Source organism: Lynx canadensis, chromosome C2 (genome assembly GCF_007474595.2).
Source record: "Lynx canadensis isolate LIC74 chromosome C2, mLynCan4.pri.v2, whole genome shotgun sequence".
NCBI classification, from domain to species: Eukaryota; Metazoa; Chordata; class Mammalia; order Carnivora; family Felidae; genus Lynx; species Lynx canadensis.
In genome coordinates this window covers 49,311,652-49,333,403 of record NC_044311.2, presented here as the reverse complement: position 1 = coordinate 49,333,403, position 21,752 = coordinate 49,311,652, and the positions used below count along the sequence as shown (strand labels likewise).

At 38.4% G+C, this 21,752-nt stretch overlaps 1 protein-coding gene across 3 annotated transcripts in view; it reads right to left on the bottom strand.

The window, feature by feature from the left end:
• Positions 1-21,752, bottom strand: part of MME (membrane metalloendopeptidase) — a 103,336-nt gene that overhangs the window by 41,005 nt on the left and 40,579 nt on the right. For all 3 annotated transcript variants that reach the window (XM_030330301.2, XM_030330302.1, XM_030330304.1), the window contains exons 9-15: positions 10,319-10,453; positions 8,018-8,119; positions 6,081-6,217; positions 5,878-5,971; positions 4,603-4,731; positions 3,534-3,632; positions 493-573 (exon numbers count right to left, since the gene is read on the bottom strand). In XM_030330301.2, coding sequence (XP_030186161.1) covers positions 493-573; positions 3,534-3,632; positions 4,603-4,731; positions 5,878-5,971; positions 6,081-6,217; positions 8,018-8,119; positions 10,319-10,453 — 777 coding nt within the window. The remainder of the gene's footprint in view (positions 1-492; positions 574-3,533; positions 3,633-4,602; positions 4,732-5,877; positions 5,972-6,080; positions 6,218-8,017; positions 8,120-10,318; positions 10,454-21,752) is intronic.

The window sequence follows — 21,752 nt, the reverse complement described above, 5'->3', positions numbered from 1 at the left end:
TCATTGTTACATTACCAGAGGGGAATAAAACCGATTCTGGTTTTCAAATGGTAGGTTTTTGTTTTGTTTTATTTTTTTTTTGAATACAGAGGCATAACCTGGTTTTTATCCAGTGGAGGAATAATAGGAAAGTGAAGGGGAACTGAAGACGTGACTTTCGAGGCCTGGACCAGAGGAGATAAGGAGCCTGAGTGCGGCCTGTTGCTCATCACTTTGATGTCTACCCCTTGATGCTCTTTAAAGGACACCAGATTTTTCCAGTACTGTTCAATGGAATATATGGAGACCAAGATCACAAAAACCAAATATGAACCAGGCCAATGAAACAAAAGGATAAAACTAAAACACAAGTTCTGGCTTCGGTGGAAAAGGCTTTTATATAACAAGACCTTTGGCCTTAGGCTACTTCACATCATTTCGGGCACCCCACAGCTGCAAATGACATCATCACCAGCCCCAGGTATCATTAGCACAGTCTGCATAGAGACTTACCTCGAGGTATTCATTATTCAGTTTGTTGTCATTTGAAATAATGTCATCAGGATAGCCAATTCTTTCTTTAATTGCTAAGGCCTATGAAAATTAAAATATTGAATATAAGGATAATTCTATAGCTTTCAAATGCAAACATTATATATACATTTTTAAATGCAAACATTATAATTTGCCCATGACTGCCAATTGAATAACCTGCTCCATACTGTTTACAAAAATAGTATCTGACAACACTTAAATAGAGATCTTTGCAATGGCTTCTCCCTGGGGTTGAAAATAAACAAAAACCGGTTCTGAAATTTAGCTTCTAATACCCTATTCTTATAGGCTCCAGCTTTCCCAAGAAAACCAAAATGAAAACTGACAAGTCATTGTTCCTCATGTATTGTACTTCTATGAAATTTTTCTCTGAAAGGCTTTTTTCTTCCATTTCTTAGGAGGGGTAAGTAATAGAGCTTCCATTCTACCAGCTTATAATTGTCTTTCCATTTCACTGATTTGGCTGAGAAAACAGATATGGGCTTATAAGTTTAGTGCTAATGTTCTTTCTGAGTATGGAGTCCTGGAGTTTATATGTTCTCTTTTGGTCTCCAAGGCCTGTGTACCTATCTTCCACAGTTAAAAAAAATGGCATTATTTAAATGAGTAGAAGACAGGACTTGCCTTGTTGTACTAGCTCATGTTTACCACTTGCTTACTACCCTTGCTAATTTTTATTTTTATTATTTTAAAATTGTTTACTTATTTTTTTATTATTTTATTACTAGTTTACTATTGCAATATCTTTCCATTTTTTATTTCTCTCATTTTTTCAAAGATATTTGACTTTTGATTCTATCATATTACATTGCTCTTAAATATTTTAATTATGCAGGGCGCCTGGGTGGCTCAGTCAGTTGAACGTCCGACTCTTGGTTTCGGCTCGGGTCATGATCTCACAGTTTGTGAGTTTGAGCCCCGCTTCGGGTTCTGTGCTGATGGTGTGGAGCCTGCTTGGGATCCTCTCTCTCCCTCTTTCTGCCCCTCCCCTGCTCACTTTCTCTCTCTTTCAAAATAAATAAATAAAAACCTAAAAAAGTGATTTAATTATGCTACAAATCTGTTTCATAAGCACAGGATTTCCACAGTGGATCAGACAGGATATGCATAAGTCTGTTTTAGGCCAAGCCCATTTTCTTGTAGGTTTCCACACCACTGCCCATTACCATAAGCCCCTTCTCAGAGGTTTTTTATTTTCTAGAAGACACTTCCCCAAAGAGTGTCCTAAGGGACACAAACTACAGAATTAGGTCTACATAAAAAGGATTTATTGTCAAATACTTTGGGTAAATACTGTGACAAAAACATTAAGCAGGCTTCTTTACTGCAGCTTAAAATTAGGTAATTGTAAGTGTCCAATTGTAAGCATAAGGAATTAATTTGTCTATTTACTCATTCAATACATATTCAAGCATCTATGATGAGTCAGGTACTTTGTAAGGGGCTGAGAATACAATGCTAGGAAAAAATTTCTCCCCCCAGAGAGCTTACCATAAAGTTCAATGACAGACAATGTAATGAGTGTTAGGTATGGTGCCTTGAAATCATCTCCTAGAAGCATGTAACCTAGTCTAGGATGGGATCAGGAAAGTCTTCCTACAGGAAATGTTCCCTAAATTCTTTGACCGTGAGAGTCTTCTTCAGGGAACTACTTGTGGGTTCAGTGGCTTATGATACTGCCTTGGGAAATGATGATCTAGCATAATCCAGTTGTGCTACATCAAATAGACCCAGGTCAAGATAGCTAGAACATGAAAGGAGTAGACCCGGCCAGAATTTCTGAGAAATTTCTGAGTCAGTGATGAAAAGACAGATATACTTTGGTGCCTAAATTCTAGACCTAACCTATCTCCAGCTTTGAGAATACTGAAAAAGATAGTCCTTCCACATGATTTAATCCTGGAAAGAACTAGACTGTATCTTGGTTTTTTATTATAGTAGGTTCATAAACTCTTTCTGTATCAGTTTGAAGAATGGTCTGTTCTTCTTGCCATCCCAACTACAGAGGAATTATCAGGTTGCATGTGAATTTTGCTGCCAAAGTATATAGAATTTCCACTGGACATATTCCTTCTAGTTTTATATAGTTATCAAGACAAATGATCGTAGTAAGTTTAAACCTAAGATTTCCTTAGGCATCTGACACCTTTATTCTTTAAAAAAATTTTTTTTAACATTTATTCATTTTTTTGAGAGAGACAGAGCATGAGTCGGGGAGGACAGAGGGAGACACAGAATCTGAAGCAGGTTCCAGGCTCTGAGCTGTCAGTGCAGAGCCTGACGCCAGGCTTAAACCCATGAACCATGAGATCGTGACCTGAGCCAAAGTCGGACACTTAACCGACTAAGCCACCCAGAAGCCCTGACACCTTTGTTCTTATGCAAGATATGAGAAGTCCCAGTAACAGGTGCACAATGGGGTAGATAAGAATAGCTATAACAAGGCTCCTTCAACATCCCTTTAACTGTAGATCACCATGTAATACTCAAATAATGCATCACCTTACACTTACAGAAATTTAGCACTTTTCTCCCTAGGTCATATAAAAGTCTAAATCAGGCATGTTTTCTAAAACTTGAGCTGGAAATCTGCATTAAACATTAAGGGATATTTTTTAGGCTTTAGTAGAGTCCTTTTGCATAAGCTTTATGAAAAGAGGAGATGAACCATTGAGAGTATCTTTCGGTTCTTGTTCATCTAAGATTTTTCCTTGTTTTCTGAAGACTCCTTAAAAAAAAAAAAAGGAAAATTGGAGATCTTTCAAAGGTTTGAACTGAACATGGACAGTAGGAGCTGGATGCAAAGAGATAATGAAAGGTGAAAAATCATAGAAACAAATCTTTATCCACGAAAACTGTTCCTGGAAACATGACATCTTGAAGGAGCTTGCTTAATTTTATGCAATCCTTGAACTTCTTTCTTCTGAACTTCTTTAAAAGTTGATCTTTGCTTGTAAAGCAATTGTTAGCTAATAGTTAGCTTTGTGTTTCTTTTTTACCTTTTCCTCAGCTTTCTTTTTCGTCTCAGCATCCATCCAAGTGAGGTCATCTAAAGTCTGGATAAAAACCTCTCGGATCTGTGTAATCAAATCCTCAACCTAAAATGAAAGGAACAGAAGACAAATTTAGGCCATGAATTAATTTTCTGTAACACAAATTTTAACAAACAGGGCTTTGAGCTGCCTTTATAGGACTCAATAATATGTTAATGCATGTAAATTTATAGACAAACCATGACCTAAACAAATGGATACATGTGGATAATTATGTTTTCAAAGGAATCTTGCTACTATTGACACTAATGGTGAAATAGGTCTTATATATGCATTAATGAAAAAATTATCTTTAGAATGTAATGGCTTCAGGACGCCTGGGTGGCTCAATCTGACTTTGGCTCAGGTCATGATCTCACCATTAGTGAGTTCGAGCCCTGTGTAGAGTTCTGTGCTGACAGCTCGGATTCTGTGTCTCCCTCTCTTTCTGCCCTCCCCCACCTGTGCTCTGTCTCTCTTTCTCTCAAAAATAAACATAAAAAAAAAAGAACATAATGGTTTCCATTATCATAAAAAAACACATAAAATAGTAGCTGTCATCACTGTTGGTAGTTCAATTAAGCATAAAGTAGCATTTTAATAGTTTCTTTCACTTAGTCTTTAAGTTCCATGGTCTTCATTTCAATAACAATGAAAAATGGAGTACTTTTTCAGATATTTCAAATAAACCCTAAAACCTTACTTTCAAAGTTTTTCAGAAAACTCTAATTCTTGGTCAGTCTTGCCAATAGGAGAATTTACAATTAACTGTATCAACAGAACATGTGAGTGAGTGGGTACTCTGAATACATTGTTTCGGGACGGGGGACGATTGGTTTTGGACTAGACAACTTTAAGATCAGAAACAGAAGCAGACCTTTTGGGAGAGGGAGGAGGAGAGTGGTTGAGAAATAACCACAAATTGTGATACAGAGATTCTCCGCCAATTAACAAACTTTAGCCCAATTATGAACTATTGTAATTGCCCATTGATGGAAACAATTAACTGATAAGAGTATTGTGCTGAAAACATTACCACATGTTTACTCTCTCCAGCGAATGCAGCTTCCACGTACAGCCTTCCTACAGCATTTTCCATATTCCCATTGACATAGTTCGCACAACGTCTCCACGTTGCTGTCTCTGATGTTGTGCCATAAAGGGCCTAAGGGCGAGAGAAAGGAAATGACATCTGACCACGAGAAGATGGCCAGAGCAAGGTAGAACACATATTTCACAGGGACTCTGTTCTTTATGTCCTCTAAATTCTGCTTCTCCTCACAAGGCATGTCGTCCTTGCCCAAGACAAAAACGTAATCCAACTGGAGCATTTACTTACAAATAATCTGAAAACAAGGTATATTTTCGGCAGCACATCCCAGTGGAACTTTGGGCCGTTACAGGTGAATACCCTTGTAGACAGTTTTAGAAAACAACAACAAAATGGCCCCCCTTCCACCAAAACCAAAAAAATATATATAACAGTTACAACTGCATAAACGTAAACACGAAGTAATGTTCAATTTATGTAACAAGGGACGTATCTGGTATACAAGAAAACACATTTCAGTTTTTTAATAATTTAGCTGAATTTCCAGTACTTAGAAGAACTGTATGTGAATAAATTGAAGTACTAACGAGGGAATTAACTGAGGTAAGGGAAATCGAGCAAAAGACCATTTTTGCAGGCTTTAATTTCAAAACTTTGTCTACATTTTCTTTCAAAGGGCAAATGCTAGAAATGTCAAATAAACAGTTGTTTCCTTTCCATAACACCAATCAATACGTTTGCCAGAGTTTTTCCTCTTCAATCCCTCCTGCCCTCTCCCCTCACCACAGCACTAATAGGATGATTGTTTAAATAATGCAGGTACAGCCTAGTAAAAAGCCTTAAGGTTGTCTCCAGGTAGCTGTACTCTCAGTGGATTGTCCACATCAATGTAGTTCACCTGTCTGTATGTCTAGTGTGCTACGGGCACCTGAAAATGAAATTTATTCAGATAGACCCCCTTGCAGTTACGTTTAACACAACAAAAAACCAAGCCAGTATTCTCTCACGAACTGCTCAAATAACCAAATACATCTCCTTCCAGGGCAATTCAATCATGCTGCCAGAGTAGACAATCATGGGATGGCAAAGCCCTTGAAAGCTGGCTTTCCTAGGCAACAGAGCCAAAATATGGGCAAAATAACCAACATTTGGCATTTTGACTCTTGGCAAAGTTCACCACATTCTAGCACATGGCAAGCCTTCATAACCATGTATCTCTTTATGCGTTAAGTCTTAAGAAAAGAGAGATTTTTTCTTCACCTTGCGGAAAGCATTTCTGGACTCCTTGTAGGTTCGGCTGAGGCTGCTTACAAGATCCATTATGAATCGCCAGGACATTAAATTTTGAAGATCTCTGTATAAAAAAACCCACCACCCAGCAACAGAAAAGATGAGGCTGCAAAGCTTCTAAAGAGTGATATTAAATGTAAATTTTGAGGACATAGGCACTCTGACATACCTACCTGGCAGAATATTTGGTAAGAGTGAGCTTAAGTTTGGTTAAATATTCTGGAGCATAAACAACCACCTCTTCTTCATTTGGAATATTAATATTCACAGTTGACATGATTTCATTTGTGAAATTTGACCAGCTGAATGGCTGGAAAAAAAGCAGGCATAAAACATTCAGTCATTTTGGATTTCTCTTCTTGGTTCTAAGACTCAATTATGGTTATGGAGTCAGACATGCTTAGGGTGTCATTTGCATCACTATAGAATTACCACAATGGCCAGTTTATTTGCGTGGGATTTTTCCTCCATTGTTTCAATCAGTTCCTGAATAGAAATTAGTTCTGTAGCATGATTACTTAGAGAGCAGCATTCAACCAACCATTTAAGAGCAAGAGCAAAGCCCTTAAGCATAGAGAATATACAGCTAGAAATTAAGCTCGATGTCATCTTCTTGGTCTAACTCACATTAAAAAAAAATGAAAAAGAAATTTAGCTTTATAAAATAAAGCTTCCTACATTTATGCAAAAATTTAAATGGGTATAAAGTGTTTATCTTTAAAAGGTGGATATTAAACAATCCATTCAAACACAGTGATACATCTCAGTGGAGATCCTGCTATAAATGAAAGCATACTATTGTAGGAGAGGTACAATAATGTCACAGATACAACACAAATGGTCCAATGAAGCCAAACAACACATTTGAAACTATCAATATTGGGTCTATAGGCATATGCAATTTTTACACTTTGGAGCTGCTAAGAGATGAAATCTTATCTGTTATTCTCTAAATGGTTATTCAACCACCAGTAGATATAAGAAAAAAACACAGATGTGGAAGTACATAAAAATAAAGATCACTAAGTATGTAGTACTATATACTTTTCTTAATTTCCTTTGGTAGTCCGGACCATTGTTTCAAAATATATTTATTAAAACCCTTAGCACTTATTATTTTAAGCAGCTTCATGTGAGAAATTCCTAACAATAGGTCATGCCTTTACAAAGTATCCCCCCTCCCTTTTTTTCCTGTAATTAGTGCCAAAGAGAATTCTATCAGTGAATGTGATGGTTTGTAGATTTTCCCATGGATCTTGCTACTTTTCGCAATCATGTGTATGAACTTATACACAAGGATACATGCATAGTCCCCAAAAGAGATTATTACGTACTGGCTAATGAATTACAACTGTTTATAAATGGAATCTATGAGACAGATTTTTCTTCTTATTTCTTGTGTTCTATTTCTCCACTATTGCTCGGAACATCTCGATAGATGGCCTTGATGAGAATATGGCAAGTTCCATAAATAAATTATCCTTTTTAAGAGTTAAAAAGATGGGGCGCCTGGGTGGCGCAGTCGGTTAAGCGTCCGACTTCAGCCAGGTCACGATCTCGCGGTCCGGGAGTTCGAGCCCCGCATCGGGCTCTGGGCTGATGGCTCAGAGCCTGGAGCCTGCTTCCGATTCTGTGTCTCCCTCTCTCTCTGCCCCTCCCCCGTTCATGCTCTGTCTCTCTCTGTCCCAAAAATAAATAAACGTTGAAAAAAAAAATTAAAAAAAAAAAAAAAAAAAAAAGTTAAAAAGAAATTAGTGGCTTTATTATTTGACTGGCCAAGTCCAATGGCTATACAGTTCTATTTCAGAAGGATTTTCCAGTTTAATGTTTTCCAAACTTTTTGTTACAATAGTCTAATATCATTGCATAGCTGCCTTGAAAGGAGTTTTAATTTGAAATTCACTCTAACTAAATATAATACAATGATTTCACATGGTTTTTTTTTTTACCCAGTCTTGTCATCAAGTCAAATGGTTGGTGTCCTCTAAATTCATTTTGACATTCAATTTACTTCAAAAAGTAAATAATCACTGAATTTTAACCAACTATATTTCAATGTTATAATTTTAGAAATGGCACAATAACAGAGCACATAAAACTTGGTACTTACCTTCCCATTGATCTCTAGTGAAAAGTTATTTTGGAGCTGGGCTAATGTCATTTTGTTATAAAGAAGCATTGGATCATTTCGATCTTCAGATTTAGTTGTAGCCTATGGATTTAATTATTGATCATTGTTTTAGAACTAAGAATGATTTAGAAAAATATAACTCTATATGAAGGAAAAAGAAGTATGGAATAGGTACAACATAACTCAAGCTCTATTTTGTATACTTGTTTAATGGTTAAAATAAATTGATATCAAAAAGAGAAGTGAAATTTAGGAGATTTTAAGTATATTTAGTAATAATCATCACTATTTGGCTGCCATGTCGAATATAAAATTCTTCAAAAATCTTTTTATACTTTGACAACTGCTGAACCACACAGTGTCCACAGGCCTCTTTCTTTTTAAGGGTCATGGCCAGCTCAGTTGTTGCTGTGGTTGTTTTATATGATAACTTTCTCAAATACAGTCTTCTCCAATGCAGCTCTCAAATACTCTCTCCCACCTCCTCATTGCCACTATCCAGCGTCCCAGGTAAAATCCAGACACGAAAAACAAAAACAAAAACAAACCAAAAACCATAATGACTTCTGCAAGAATTTAAAGCCAGTAAGAGAGAAAATTCCTAGTGCACACCACAGTCATATGAGGAGAGTGCCAGCACCTTCTATTTTTGTGACTCCTATCCCACCTAATTAGTTTAACACACTATACTCAACAGCATCCAGTTTTATTTACTTGTTTATTTATTTTTCACTCAACCAAAAAAGAAAATCGTAGTAGCAACTCCTCAACTAGTGGCTGAAATTAGCAAAGTCAATTTTAAGTGAGGAGAGACAAAAGGTAGAAGTTTAATATGGGAATTATTTCTTGGTGACAATGGCTCCAATTTTCCCTTTAGGTACTTATTTATTCACTACTTAAAAAATTATTTATTGAACATCTCCTGAATGCAATAATTAGCCGGATTCTGTTGGAGATACACAGGTGATTCAAACAAGACTAAGACCTCACCCCAACCAGAATTTAAGAGAGAAGGAAAAACAAAGACACGAATAATTTTGAGGTAAGATACAACTACCACAGAGCTAAGGCTGATCAAAGGATGACATGGTCTGGGAACAGCCAAGTGGTAAAAACCCAGGGCAATAAACTATTCTCCTCTCACCACTCTGTGTCCAGCACAGAATCACATGTAACCCATCCAAACGTCATTCATCCAGCTGCAGCTCCAAGCAAAGTCTGGCTCTGGTTGGAGATTTTTGGTCGCATGTAGCTCCAGGAAAGCTAAAATTGCCCTCAAAGATCTTTAGTCTTCAAGATGCTGAGGGCAGTGGCAAGCACATGGGGATTTAGGAACACGGGTTGTTGTTCGCAATGTCAGAGAGAGGTCTATAGATTCTAGACTGAACCTGACCATGCGTTTAATCAATAACCTTGATACAGCTTAGACAGAATTCACTCCTTGAGACTGCAGACTCTTGTCAGAGCAAAGTCAGACAAGAAAGTGCCAATTCACGCCTGGGTGGCTCAGTCGGTTAAGCGTCTGACTTCAGCTCAGGTCATGATCTCACGGTTCGTGAGTTCGAGCCCCGCGTCGGGCTCTGTGCTGACAGCTCAGAGCCTGGAGCCTGCTTCCGATTCTGTGTCTCCCTCTCTCTCTGACCCTCCCCCGTTCATGCTCTGTCTCTCTCTGTCTCAAAAATAAATAAACATTAAAAAAAAAAATTAAAAAAAAGAAAGTGCCAGTTCAGACTCCAAGGGTTCATCTGAAACTAGAGGAAACTCACGAAAACACCCTGTGGGCTTTGCTGCTAAACCTTGCCTGTCAGACCCTTTGAGCCAGCCTGGTGGTCTGAACTCAGTAACATCACACTGTCATGTGGTCATATTCAGGGACTAGTATTTCTAAGCAAAAGGACAGTCAATCTCTGTGATCACCTTAAACTTTAAAATAAAGCAAAGGAAAACTATACATAGCAATTGCATGTGCCCTGAATCTCAAGGACATTTCAACAAATGACTGCAAATAGGCTTTTGGTATAATCCACTTATAATAAGTAATTAAGTGTATCTAGTTTAATATTTGCCAAACTTAATATGCCTCCTGGCTATCAGGAACCCAGTTTACTACAAAATTCTACAGTTTCAAAGGTCCTCATAAAGTCAATGATTCATTACTGAGCTATGCATTCTTACCAGTTGGTTACAAAGTTGCACATTTTACCTTTAAAATATGATAGAGAGGAGAAAAGAAAAAAAAGAGTGGTGAAAATTTAGTGTATTAAAGAAAATGTGTTTTACATTGGCAATTTCTTTTTCCAATTCCATAACTCTCTTCATTTCCAAAGAAAGTTGGTTTTCATCGATGGGCAGTCCTTTCTCCTTACGAATCAATCTGGCCACAGAAATCATAAAATCCACGTATGCTATACAAGCCTGCAAGAAATAAATAATAATGAACTGTCGGAGAACATTCTAAATATTTAGCATGATGATTTAACTTAAAATTTATTAATTTTTGGTAACACATAAAGCGCAGTAAAACAGATATCATTTTCTAAATCCTAAAAGAAATGACCTGCCCAGGGGCGCCTGGGTGGCTCTGTCCGTGAAGTGTCTGACTTCGGCTCAGGTCATGATCTCAAGGTTCATGAGTTTAAGCCCCACATCAGGCTCTGTGCTGACAGCTTGGAGCCTGGAGCCTGCTTCAGATTCTGTGTTTCCCTCTCTCTCTGCCCCTTCCCCACTTGCGCTCTGTCTCTCAAAAATAAATAAACATTAAAAAAAATTAAAAAAAGAAAAAGACCTGCACAAATTCTTAGAAAGTCATCATGTTTTTGAATTAGAGCAGAACAAAAAAAGTATCATTTGAAGGTACTAAGTAATTTATCACTATTTGATTTGGGAATTCTATAATTTTCTATTCATTATCAAGTTATTTTAAATTGCCTTACTAAGAATGCAGTTGCAAAAACACTTGATAAGCAATAACCTAGCATTTTTTCTTGAATAATAATAAATTCTTTTACTGAATTCCATTCTCAGATTTTCTATGCTTATGTATGTCCTTTTCAAATGTTCTTGAAGAGATGGCCACAAACTCATATAACATCATCAGGACATCTTTAGATCTTTTCTTTGGCCAAGCATTTGTTTTTTGTTTATTTTTGTTGTTTTTGCTGCTGTTGTTGTCTAAGCAGCAAATGAGACTGTGTGCTCATAATTTGGCTCACAATGTAAAATTTCTATATCTGGATATTTGAGCTTTTCTAAGGACTTAAATTCTTTCCATTTTATCTTCACATGCATTTTAACTTTGAGAAGGTAAGCCATAAACTAGTTATATTATCAACCTTTTACAGAATATATAATGCCTTACTCAAATTCAGAGTGGCATCAACACCAGGAAATGGAATAACACTTATGTAGATTTCAACCCATTGCTATTCAGCCATTATTATCCATCAGCAATTAAAATAAATTATGATCCCACCCCATAAAATTTACTCAAGATTCAAGTTCCTAGCAACAGCTTAATGACAAACAGACAACCATGATTAGGGAAGTCATGCCACACAAGTTTGCAGTTAATGGGCACTTCAGTGCTTCTAATACTCATTCACAGGGTAAATACGAAGGGAGGTTATACAGTGCTTAACACTTTGTAGTTTCAAGAGGGTTTAATATCCCTACTTATTGATTATCAGTGAAAGGAGCACACTTATATTCACTGTGAGTACAAAAGGCGCATCTGAATTTGTAGTGACTCATTAAGAGGATCAAACATAAAACCTACAGGCAAATAAAAAAATATTTTATCAAGCAAGATGTACAGGTATTATCAATTTGAAAATCAAGAGGACCACTTAAAGTAAGGTTTAGATACTGGCATTCTATGACCTTCACTAAATGCTAAGTAAACAGTTCCCCAGGGAGAGGGTTTCTCTTTTCATGGACACCCCGTGATGCTGGGGTATCCAGCTAGCATCTCTATTCTTGGAACTGCTACTCAATAGAACAAACTATTTTTTCAGCTGTGAGCCTGTATTAAAAACCTAATCACTAAGGCAACAGGGATAAAAGGATGTTTTTATGTATATTCTCACCAAGTCATTCTTTTCCTATTAAAAGGTAATCAGAATTCTTGTTTCCCTTTGAAGTAAACAAATATGTCTGATTTCACATCTCACGGGACCAACTATTCCAAAGTATAAGCATGCAGCGTTTTGAATTAACCATATTTCTAATCATATAAATTCATCTGCATTCAGCAGGGAATTACTACTGACTATGAAGGAAATGGTAATTTGAATTTTCCAGTATCAGTCTGCTGAGATTCCTTTTGATTTTGTGGGATGCTTTTTTTGGTAATGAGGTAAGAAAGCAATAACAAGAACGCTCTCCTGCCCTTCACTGATGCTGCAAACTGGTTCTACTCCAGTATCTTTACCTTTACACGTTCATTTAAAGACTCTAGAACTTGGCATAAGGCAAGCACAAGAACTCTGGATGGTGCTTCCAGTCTGCTGAGCTGGTAAGGTTTCCCAGAAAACTGGAAGCATATGATATCACCAATCTCTGGGATTCTTGAATATTTAATACAGCTACATGGAATACACTACCTCCTTTAATGAGCTCCATTACCTGGCAACTACTCCAATGTGACTGATTAAAATGTGTGTCTTAGTATCTTGATTATCTTTCCTGGCTTCCAAATTTATCTAGTAGCTGTCAGAACCCAAGCTTACTCCTGCTGTTAAATCCTTTTTACAAGATGTGATTCCACTCTAAGGTTTTAATACTCTTCCCTGAGATACTTATAGATATGTAATATGCCAAATGATAGTAATTGTCATGATTTGGGGAGAAAGTAATCAACGTATATTTTAACATTTAAATAGTACATTGGCCAGGATATTTTTAAAATTGAAATTCAATTTTTCTTTTTTGTTACTGAAAGAGCAATTAGTTACTAGGACAAGGGTCACAGCCAGTGGTCATAAGGTGGCCTTGTTTAAGCCTTCACACAGTGAATCCTTTATGTGAAAAAGAATCGGGGCGCCTGGGTGGCTCATTCTGTTGAGCATCGGACCTCAGCTCAGGTCTGATCTCACTGTTTGTGAGTTCGAGCCCCACATCAGGCTCTGTGCTGATAGCTCAGAGCCTGGAGCCTGCTTTGGATTCTGTGTCTCCCTCTCTGTCTCTGATCCTCTCCCACTAACACTCTGTGTGCGTCTCTCTCTCAAAAATAAATAAACATCAAAAAACTTTTTTTTAAAAAAAGAATCCACCTAAATATCTACAGAGCCCTCCTTTTAAAAATAAAACTTTGTACATCCCAATTCCTATAATAGCAGGTTCAGAGATGATCATTGGTTTCACATGGTTTTATGGTAAAATTCGTAATAATAGCTTTGTGAATTTTTAAATTACGTATTATCAATGGGACGATATTTACTAACATCCAAGACCATGAATTGTCACTCTAATTAGAACTATCTTCATTTTGCAGGACCAAAAAATGGTACTTATAAATTGGCTCCGTTCAGAAATTGGGCTTCTCCTGCTTAGAACAAAGCTGGTATTTGTTGGTCGCCAAAGAGAAAAAGAGCAATGACATATTACTATTGTCCTTCAAAATTTAGCATCTTTGTTTATGAACAACAGCAAGACCCAGGGAGGAACAGATAGCTTTCTAGTTAGATTGGCTGATATTTGGGTACCTGAGGGCAACAACAACCTAAGGATCAGGGTTTCACTTCCAAAGATTCTGTCCTGGGACACCCAACTCTTACCAATTTTCTGCGTTCCCTTTTCTAGAGGAGTCATGTGGAGATGACTGAGAAGTCATCGAACTGTGCTATTCTTATCCACTGATGCCCAGGGATTTTTTTTTTGAAGTTTTCCTCACTTTTTTTTTTAATTTTATTTTTTATTTTTTAAAATTTACATCCAAATTAGTTAGCATATAGTGAAACACTGATTTCAGGAGTAGATTCCTTAATGTCCCTTACCCATTTAGCCCATCCCCCATCCCACAACCCCTCCTGTAACCCTCAGTTTGTTCTCCATATTTATGAGTCTCTTCTGTTTTGTCCCCCTCCCTGTTTTTATATTATTTTTGTTTCCCTTCCCTTAGGTTCATCTGTTTTGTCTCTTAAAGTCCTCATATGAGTGAAGTCATATGATATGTCTTTCTCTGACTGATTTCACTTAGCATAATACCCTGCAGTTCCATCCACGTGGTTGCAAATGGCAAGATTTCATTCTTTTTGATTACCGAGTAATACTCTATTGTATATATATACCACATCTTCTTTATCCATTCATCCATCAATGGACATTTGGATGCCCAGAGATTTTTTTTTTTAATTTTTTTTAATGTTTATTTATTTTTGAGACAGAGAGAGACAGAGCATGAATGGGGGAGGGGCAGAGAGAGAGGGAGACACAGAATCAGAAGCAGGCTCCAGGCTCCGAGCCATCAGCCCAGAGCCTGACGCGGGGCTCGAACTCACGAACCGTGAGATCGTGACCTGAGCCGAAGTTGGACGCTCAACTGACTGAGCCACCCAGGCGCCCAGAGATTTTTAATAATGCTCCACAGAAAGTTTCCTGAAGGAACACACAGGGGACACCAAGTGGGAAAGACAGGTTTCCCATCAAAAAGGCTTGTTATTTTTTTGACCGCTTAAACATCATTGTCAGGGAGCACGCACCTGTCGCACTAGAGACCTGCTCCCCTGCAGGGACTGCAGACAGAATTGAGAAAGAGCACCCAATCTGAGCAGGAGAAACACCAGACTCGAGAGGATCCACTGTAGACCAGCATGGAGACTCTTTGGGGGCTTTCATCAGATTATGAATGAGGAGAACCTAGAGACTGATGTGAGCACTTATTGTGTAACTTCTAAGGTTTATTGCAGATGTTTGAGAAGCTGTATGTAGTTCCTTTTATAAACCATGTTCAATCCATCTCAAAAAATTCTCTTGTCAGTGCCACACATGCCAAGACAAGTCTTGTCATATTCACATATTCTTGTCATATTCACTAAGTCTCAAGTTTAAAAGCTCCTTTACATTTTGTTAAATACAGATGCCTGGACTGGGTACAATCTCCTGACTGTTAGTCACCTGGTGCCCAGAAAGGACAAAATGAGGTCAGCAGTTTCCCTTGCAGAATCTGTTTTATCAAGTCAGCCAAGCAGCGGCCAGTGTGATCTTTTTAAAAACCAAACCAAATTACATCTAAATTTTCCACCGACCCCTATCCCCAGTCACTCACCTTGTATCACCTTGTTTTGTTTCCTTTATAACACTACTGTCTGCATTTATCTTATTTCCTTATATTATTTACTTGTTTCTTTGCTTTCTATCTCTTGACATTAGAACATGAGTTCTAGGTGAACAGGAACTTTTCTGCCTTGTTTCCTTGGTATATCTGCCACCTAGAAAAATATCCGTCACATAGTAGAAGCTCAATAAATATCTACTGATTTTAAAAAATGAATTTTGGGGCGCCTGGTGGCTCAGTCACTTAAGCATCATGATCCACTCAGGTCATGATCTCACAGTTCATGGGTTTGAGCCCCACATCAGGCTCTGCGCTGATGGTGTGGAGCTTGCTTGGGATTCTTTCTTTCTCCCTCTCTCTCTGCCCTTCCCCTGCTCGTGTGCACTCTCTCTCTCTCGCTCTCTCAAAATAGATAAACTTAAAAAATTAAAAAATAAATTAAAAAATGAAGCTAAATTTTAAGTATATTAAGTAAGTTTCCCTCACTTCTTATGTCATCAGACTTCCATTCTCAGCCCAAGTCTGGAACAGTTTCTCTCTGCTTGTATTTTGGGTAAGTGAGCAAACAAAATCCTCTGTAGGTTTAACTCAATTCCAGCTTGCGCCTGCTCATTGAAAGGATTGCAAACCTCAGCTTTTGTTCCTTCCTTCTTTCCCGGTCTGCATTTTCTCTTATTCAGACACACAGACCCTGGGTCATCTCTTTTTGGCTTCCAACCATCCTGGCCATGTTCCAAGTCCTCTATCCTCATCCCTCAAACATCTCCATTTTCATGAGCCCTCAGTTTTTCTAAGAGGATTGAATTTGTTCATGATTCTGGACTCCTTCTTCCCTCCTATGCCCCTATAGCACTATATCCCGTGGCTTCTAATTTCCAATTTCTGCCCCACCTCCTCTGGTTCTCATCTGCTAGACCAATGGTTTGCTCACTTTTCTTTTAGCCCTGAAATGCTCTGTTCAAATAAATATTTTGTTGATGTGTAAGCAAGTAAAATAAATCATGATGGATTGTCTTGAAGCATGTAGGCAAGAAGGTGTGGCTACACAGAGCCCTGCTATTGACACACACAAAGAGGTCTTAGGTTTGGAAACTGCTACTGTGGCTTATTCTACTTTCTCAGACAAACACGGAGCATAAATAAACATATCTATAACCCAATTATGTTCAAATATTTGGGGTGGCTAACCTACAGATTTCTTTACAAAACAGGACAAGGTAACAATTAGCCTTGGTAATCTAGAGGTAATTAAAGGGAAGCTTTGAAAACTGTTCCAATTTATCCTCAAATACAGAGTTGGGAGACTCTTCTGAAGGTGAGTAGCTTCTTTTTTTTTTTTTTTTTTTTTTTTACGTTTATTTATTTTTGGGACAGAGAGAGACAGAGCATGAACGGGGGAGGGGCAGAGAGAGAGGGAGACACAGAATCGGAAACAGGCTCCAGGCTCTGAGCCATGAGCCCAGAGCCCGACGCGGGGCTCGAACTCACGGACCGCGAGATCGTGACCTGGCTGAAGTCGGACGCTTAACCGACTGCGCCACCCAGGCGCCCCATGAAGGTGAGTAGCTTCTTAAGAAAATTCACGCCATCATTCCTTTCAGTGACTCAATCAATATACAAGAACTTTCTCACATAAGGCTGGTTCCAATGAAAAATTATGGATAGGATGATTATCTTTTATGGGTAATGTGTATCTTTCCTATTGTTTTCTTTGCATAGAAACTATACCCTTAGAATGTACAGAATTATTTCAAATCTCAACTTCTGTCCTGTGAGGTAGTAGTGTGTCATTCAAATTAATCAGAGTAGGTTTTATTACTTACAATTAATGTTCTTATTTATTTATTTATTTATTTATTTATTTTACATTTATTTATTTTTGAGAGACAGAGAGCGACAGAGCGTGAGCAGGGGAGGGGCAGAGAGAGAGGGAGACACAGAATCCAAAGCAGGCTCCAGGCTCCGAGCTGTCCGCACAGAGTCCGACGCAGGGCTTGAAGCCACAAACTGTGAGATCATGACCTGAGCCGAAGTCGGACGCTCAACCGACTGAGCCACCCAGACGCCCCTACAATTAATGTTCTTAACTGACACATGGATCTTTTAATCTGTGAGTTTAAGCAAGTCATTTTACTTCTTTGGGTCTCTGTTTCCTCATTTGTAAGAGAAGAGTTTGGACTAAATCCTCTAATGTCCCATTTAGTTCTTAAAGTCTGTGCATGAGTAACCTTAATTGTTAAGAAAACATATGAATGTGTCATGTACGAAATATTAGAATATATATCTTTGGTTTCTATTATCATAGGGCATGTTCTCTTCTTTAAGTGAGACAGAAAGTACAGAAAATGAAAAGGAACAGAGGTATTTAAGTTCAGAAAGATAACCAGACGAATATCATATGCATTTCTCAAAATATAACATTTAAAACTGCCAGAATAAAAGCACATAATAAGTCTGAAAAGCAAGAAGGCCTTTTAACAAGAGAAAAATAGGTTTTGTCTTTGAGGAAGGAGGTGAGAGATAGTTCCTGGGGAAAAAAAAATGCATCATCTATTTTCATTACTTAGTAGTGTAATGACACAAAGCATCTTACTGTTTTGAATGCCAAACAATTATCACAACACAAAAATTCCATTTGGAGGGTATCAAAAGCAAACACACATACACACACACACACCACAAACATATTTCTATGAAGCAGAATGCGCTTTCATAGTAGGTGCTGTTTCCATTGTTCATGATAAGTTTAGTTTAGGATTATGAGGAAGACTTCTGGAATGAGCTGGATATCCTCAAAGAGGAGCCAAGAAGGATCTGGGGAAATGGGCTTAGGTAATGATCTGATCAAGATTTATGTTTAGGGTCCTTATGATCAAAGAGGGGATGTGACCCTCCCTCATTACCCTGCCCCTGAGGCGTAACTGCAGAATCAGACTCCACACTATAGTTTGAAAATCATTGGTTAGAGTGACTGGCAAGGAAGCCAGGCTTCTCTAATCAAAGATGGAGCCCCTTTCCTGGTAAAATTTGGTGACCTCATGCCAATCCTCAAAGTTTCTCTTGGTTATTTCCAATAAAATAATGTGGAATGCAAAAGTATGGGGCCCACTGACTATGTGAATATATCTCAGACAAACTGAAAGTGTAGCAGAGAAAGAATTAGACATTAAAAAGAGGAAGAGGGATACATCATTTATAGGATGTTTGTAAGAAGATACTTAGGAAATATAGTCCATTAGCCACTGATATTCTAGAGTTCACACTTGCCCCAAAATCAAGGTGAGGAACTAGGACGGAGCTCTAAGAGATTGGGTGTTTCTACCTTCCTTTTCTTTCCTCTCTTCCCTGCCATCTTCCCCCTCAACTGTTCATCTACTGATTCCATTCATCCCCTGATTCACTTAGTATTCATTTGATAACTAATAAGGGTCAGGAACCAAGCTGGACACTAGAAATGAAGCAAAGAATAAGTGAGACATGCCACTGTTGCCACTAATTTTACACTTTCCTAGGGGGGGAAAGTGACATTAAATAAAAAAGTATCCAGAAATCCATGCGCTATGGGAACATAAAGGTATTTTCGTCTAGTTACAAGTTCCAGGGAAGGCCTTCATGAGGAAATAAAATTTAAACTTAGATTGACAGGGTGAGGAGAAAAGGAAGAGAGAGGGCTGGGCAGGTGGCAGGTATGCGAGCAGTACTCCAGGCAAGGGAACAGATATATAAAAGCCTATAAGTGAGAAAATCAATGAAGACCAGTGTTACACTGATACAATGATATTAAGATTTCTTCTAGTTTTATAACTTTTCCACTAGATGTTATTTCATTACTCTATCCTTTTCATCATTTTTTTTTTCATGAAGCAATACAACACTAAGGAAAAAGTATTCACAGAGGTTAACTTTTTTCAGAGCTAGCAAGGTAGTGGGAAAACTAGAATTAACTTTTACTTGAGAGCTGGCTAGGGATACAGAATAGAAACTAAGTGAGGGATTACAGGTAGGTGTGGCTGGGAGAGAGTAGCATATATCATGAGGGCAATAAGGAAAAATATGGAATTTCTTCTGTGGCCACACATATTCTTTGTTCTCCCCGACATCCCCCCGCCCCATGCAGTTAATGGATTTGAAAAGAGGGGGCGGGTCCACAAATATTCTAGTAATTATCCATTTCCAGGATGAAAATTAGATTTTATCCCATATGCCAACCCCCCCTTCGACTGGTTGCTTGGAGCTGGAGCACCGAGTTGAGAAGTATTCTGGGACCTGATGTTAGCAGGAAAGGGTACAATTACCAATAGCCCTATTTATGGAAGCAGGGCAAGGCAGCAAGCACGCTGTGTGTTTCCTTGTCTAATCCAGATCACTGAGGGGCACCTAATTTGAACTGGTAACTTCCTGGCTGTAAATGCCAATGCTGCTGGATTTTCCCTATCATTTGCTCATTTAAAGAACCTTCCTAGTATAAAGTCCTACTCTTATGTCTTTGGCATCCAAAATTCCCTTCTTCTGTTTAGTAATAGAGCTTTCCTCCCTGTCAACCACATGTTAAAGGCACACACATGGCCACCCAGCTTAAGACTACATTTCCCAGAATACTTAGAATTTAGCTGTGGCCACATGGCAATGTTCTAACCAATGGAATGTATGCAACTTCTGCATCACTTACGTAAAAAGAATTTTTTTTTTCTTTCCTCGTGGCAGGAAATGTGAACAGAGCATTGGCGAACCAACTCTGACCAAACAGACTAATATAAAACATGAGAAGACTTAATGTTAGAGCAATAAGGTGGTCAAAGAAGCTGTGGTCTCAGCCACTCCCATGGAGCAGTGTTTCCTTCCTCCCCTGACTGCCCGCCTCCTTCTGTATTACAACAGGAGATAGAAATAAGCCTCTCTCTGGTTGGAGCTTCAGTATTTTTAGGTCTCTGTTACCGTAGCTTAGCCAGAACCCAACTAATTTACAAACTCAAGGGCACACAGCGACCAGGAAGTCCATATAACCCAGTAATCATCTAAATGACTGCTCAAGGCTGAAGAACAAGTGCACTATGGAAAGCAGCAGCCACCACGGCTCTGCTCAAAAGCTGCCACCTGGGAACGCAGGCCTAGGGCTTCCAACCCTACTAATTTATCAAGAAATCTAGATTCGCAGATCTTACACTATCGTTATCTTACAATATTGTTAACAATATTGGCAACTAATCCAAACTTAAAAAACAAAACAAAACTGCAGGTTAAACAAAAATGCCTCTGTGTCGGACTCAAGTCTATGATGGCCAGTGTGTGACCTGTTCTAGATTACAAGACAGCATTGAATCAAAAACACACAAATACCCCATCATCCTAAGAACTGCTTTTTTTAGCGGGGGGGGGAATAAATTTCCCCCCAAATACACTGACTGCCAGGTAGTTCCTGATATCAGAGACATTAGAGGTCAAAAAAAACCTGACATATTTTTAGGATTGGAAAAATTAATGTTTTTTAGGACACAATCCTGAATATGAGAAACATTCCAGTTCATGATGATGACAGTGTAACATAATGAGCCAAAATTCCTCAATCACCCTCAACTCTGCAGCAGGAAGTAGCTCATAAAGCCTGTAATAGCTACAGCCCACACAGTTACTAGATGAAAACGAACTCAAATATCCCACCTCCATTTGACTGTCTGTGCTACTAGTAGTGGCCTTTTATAACATATCTTTTTCTTCATTTCAATGTTGTGTAGCCGCTCAAAAAGGCACTTTACAGTGGATTGATTCCACGTTATCTGAACTTAATAATTAGGCAAAATAAATGCTTGGCACAAACACATTTAGCTAATAATTTTCACTATGAACTCATTTCAGCCATATCACTACCTTGTAACCCATCAGGATCATCAAACGTAAACTTATTTCTGAGTTACCAAACAATTATGAGGAAAACATTTATAACATCTTCCCCAAATATCTAATTATACGTCCCATTGCTGGGTTTGTCTTGTGTTGTGTTTTACATCAATAAGCATAGGCACACAAACATCAGTGTGAGGGCAGTAAGGCTGTGACATAATACAAAGCATTCTAGAATACCCCCCAGTTCTGTGGCGTATGATGCTCCCTGGCTCCCTGACCAATGTTAGAGTCAGAAAGTGGCTGCAAAACTTTGTCTGAACCCGATGCTCCTTCCTAGGTAGTCCTCTGAAAGTCACATCCGGTGACTGGTTCTGAAAGGGCACTATAGAGTATGATGTGTCTCATTCTCATACTGGACCATTCCCTGAACCTCAATGGCACTGCCCTAGACCATGATTATCTGTTTTTGTTTGTTTGTTTGTTTGTTTGTTTGTTTGTTTAAGTAGGCTCCATGCTGGGCGTGTAGCCCAGGATGGGACTTGAAATCACCACCCTGAACTGAGATCAAGACCTGAGCTGAGATCAAGAGTTGGGTGCTTA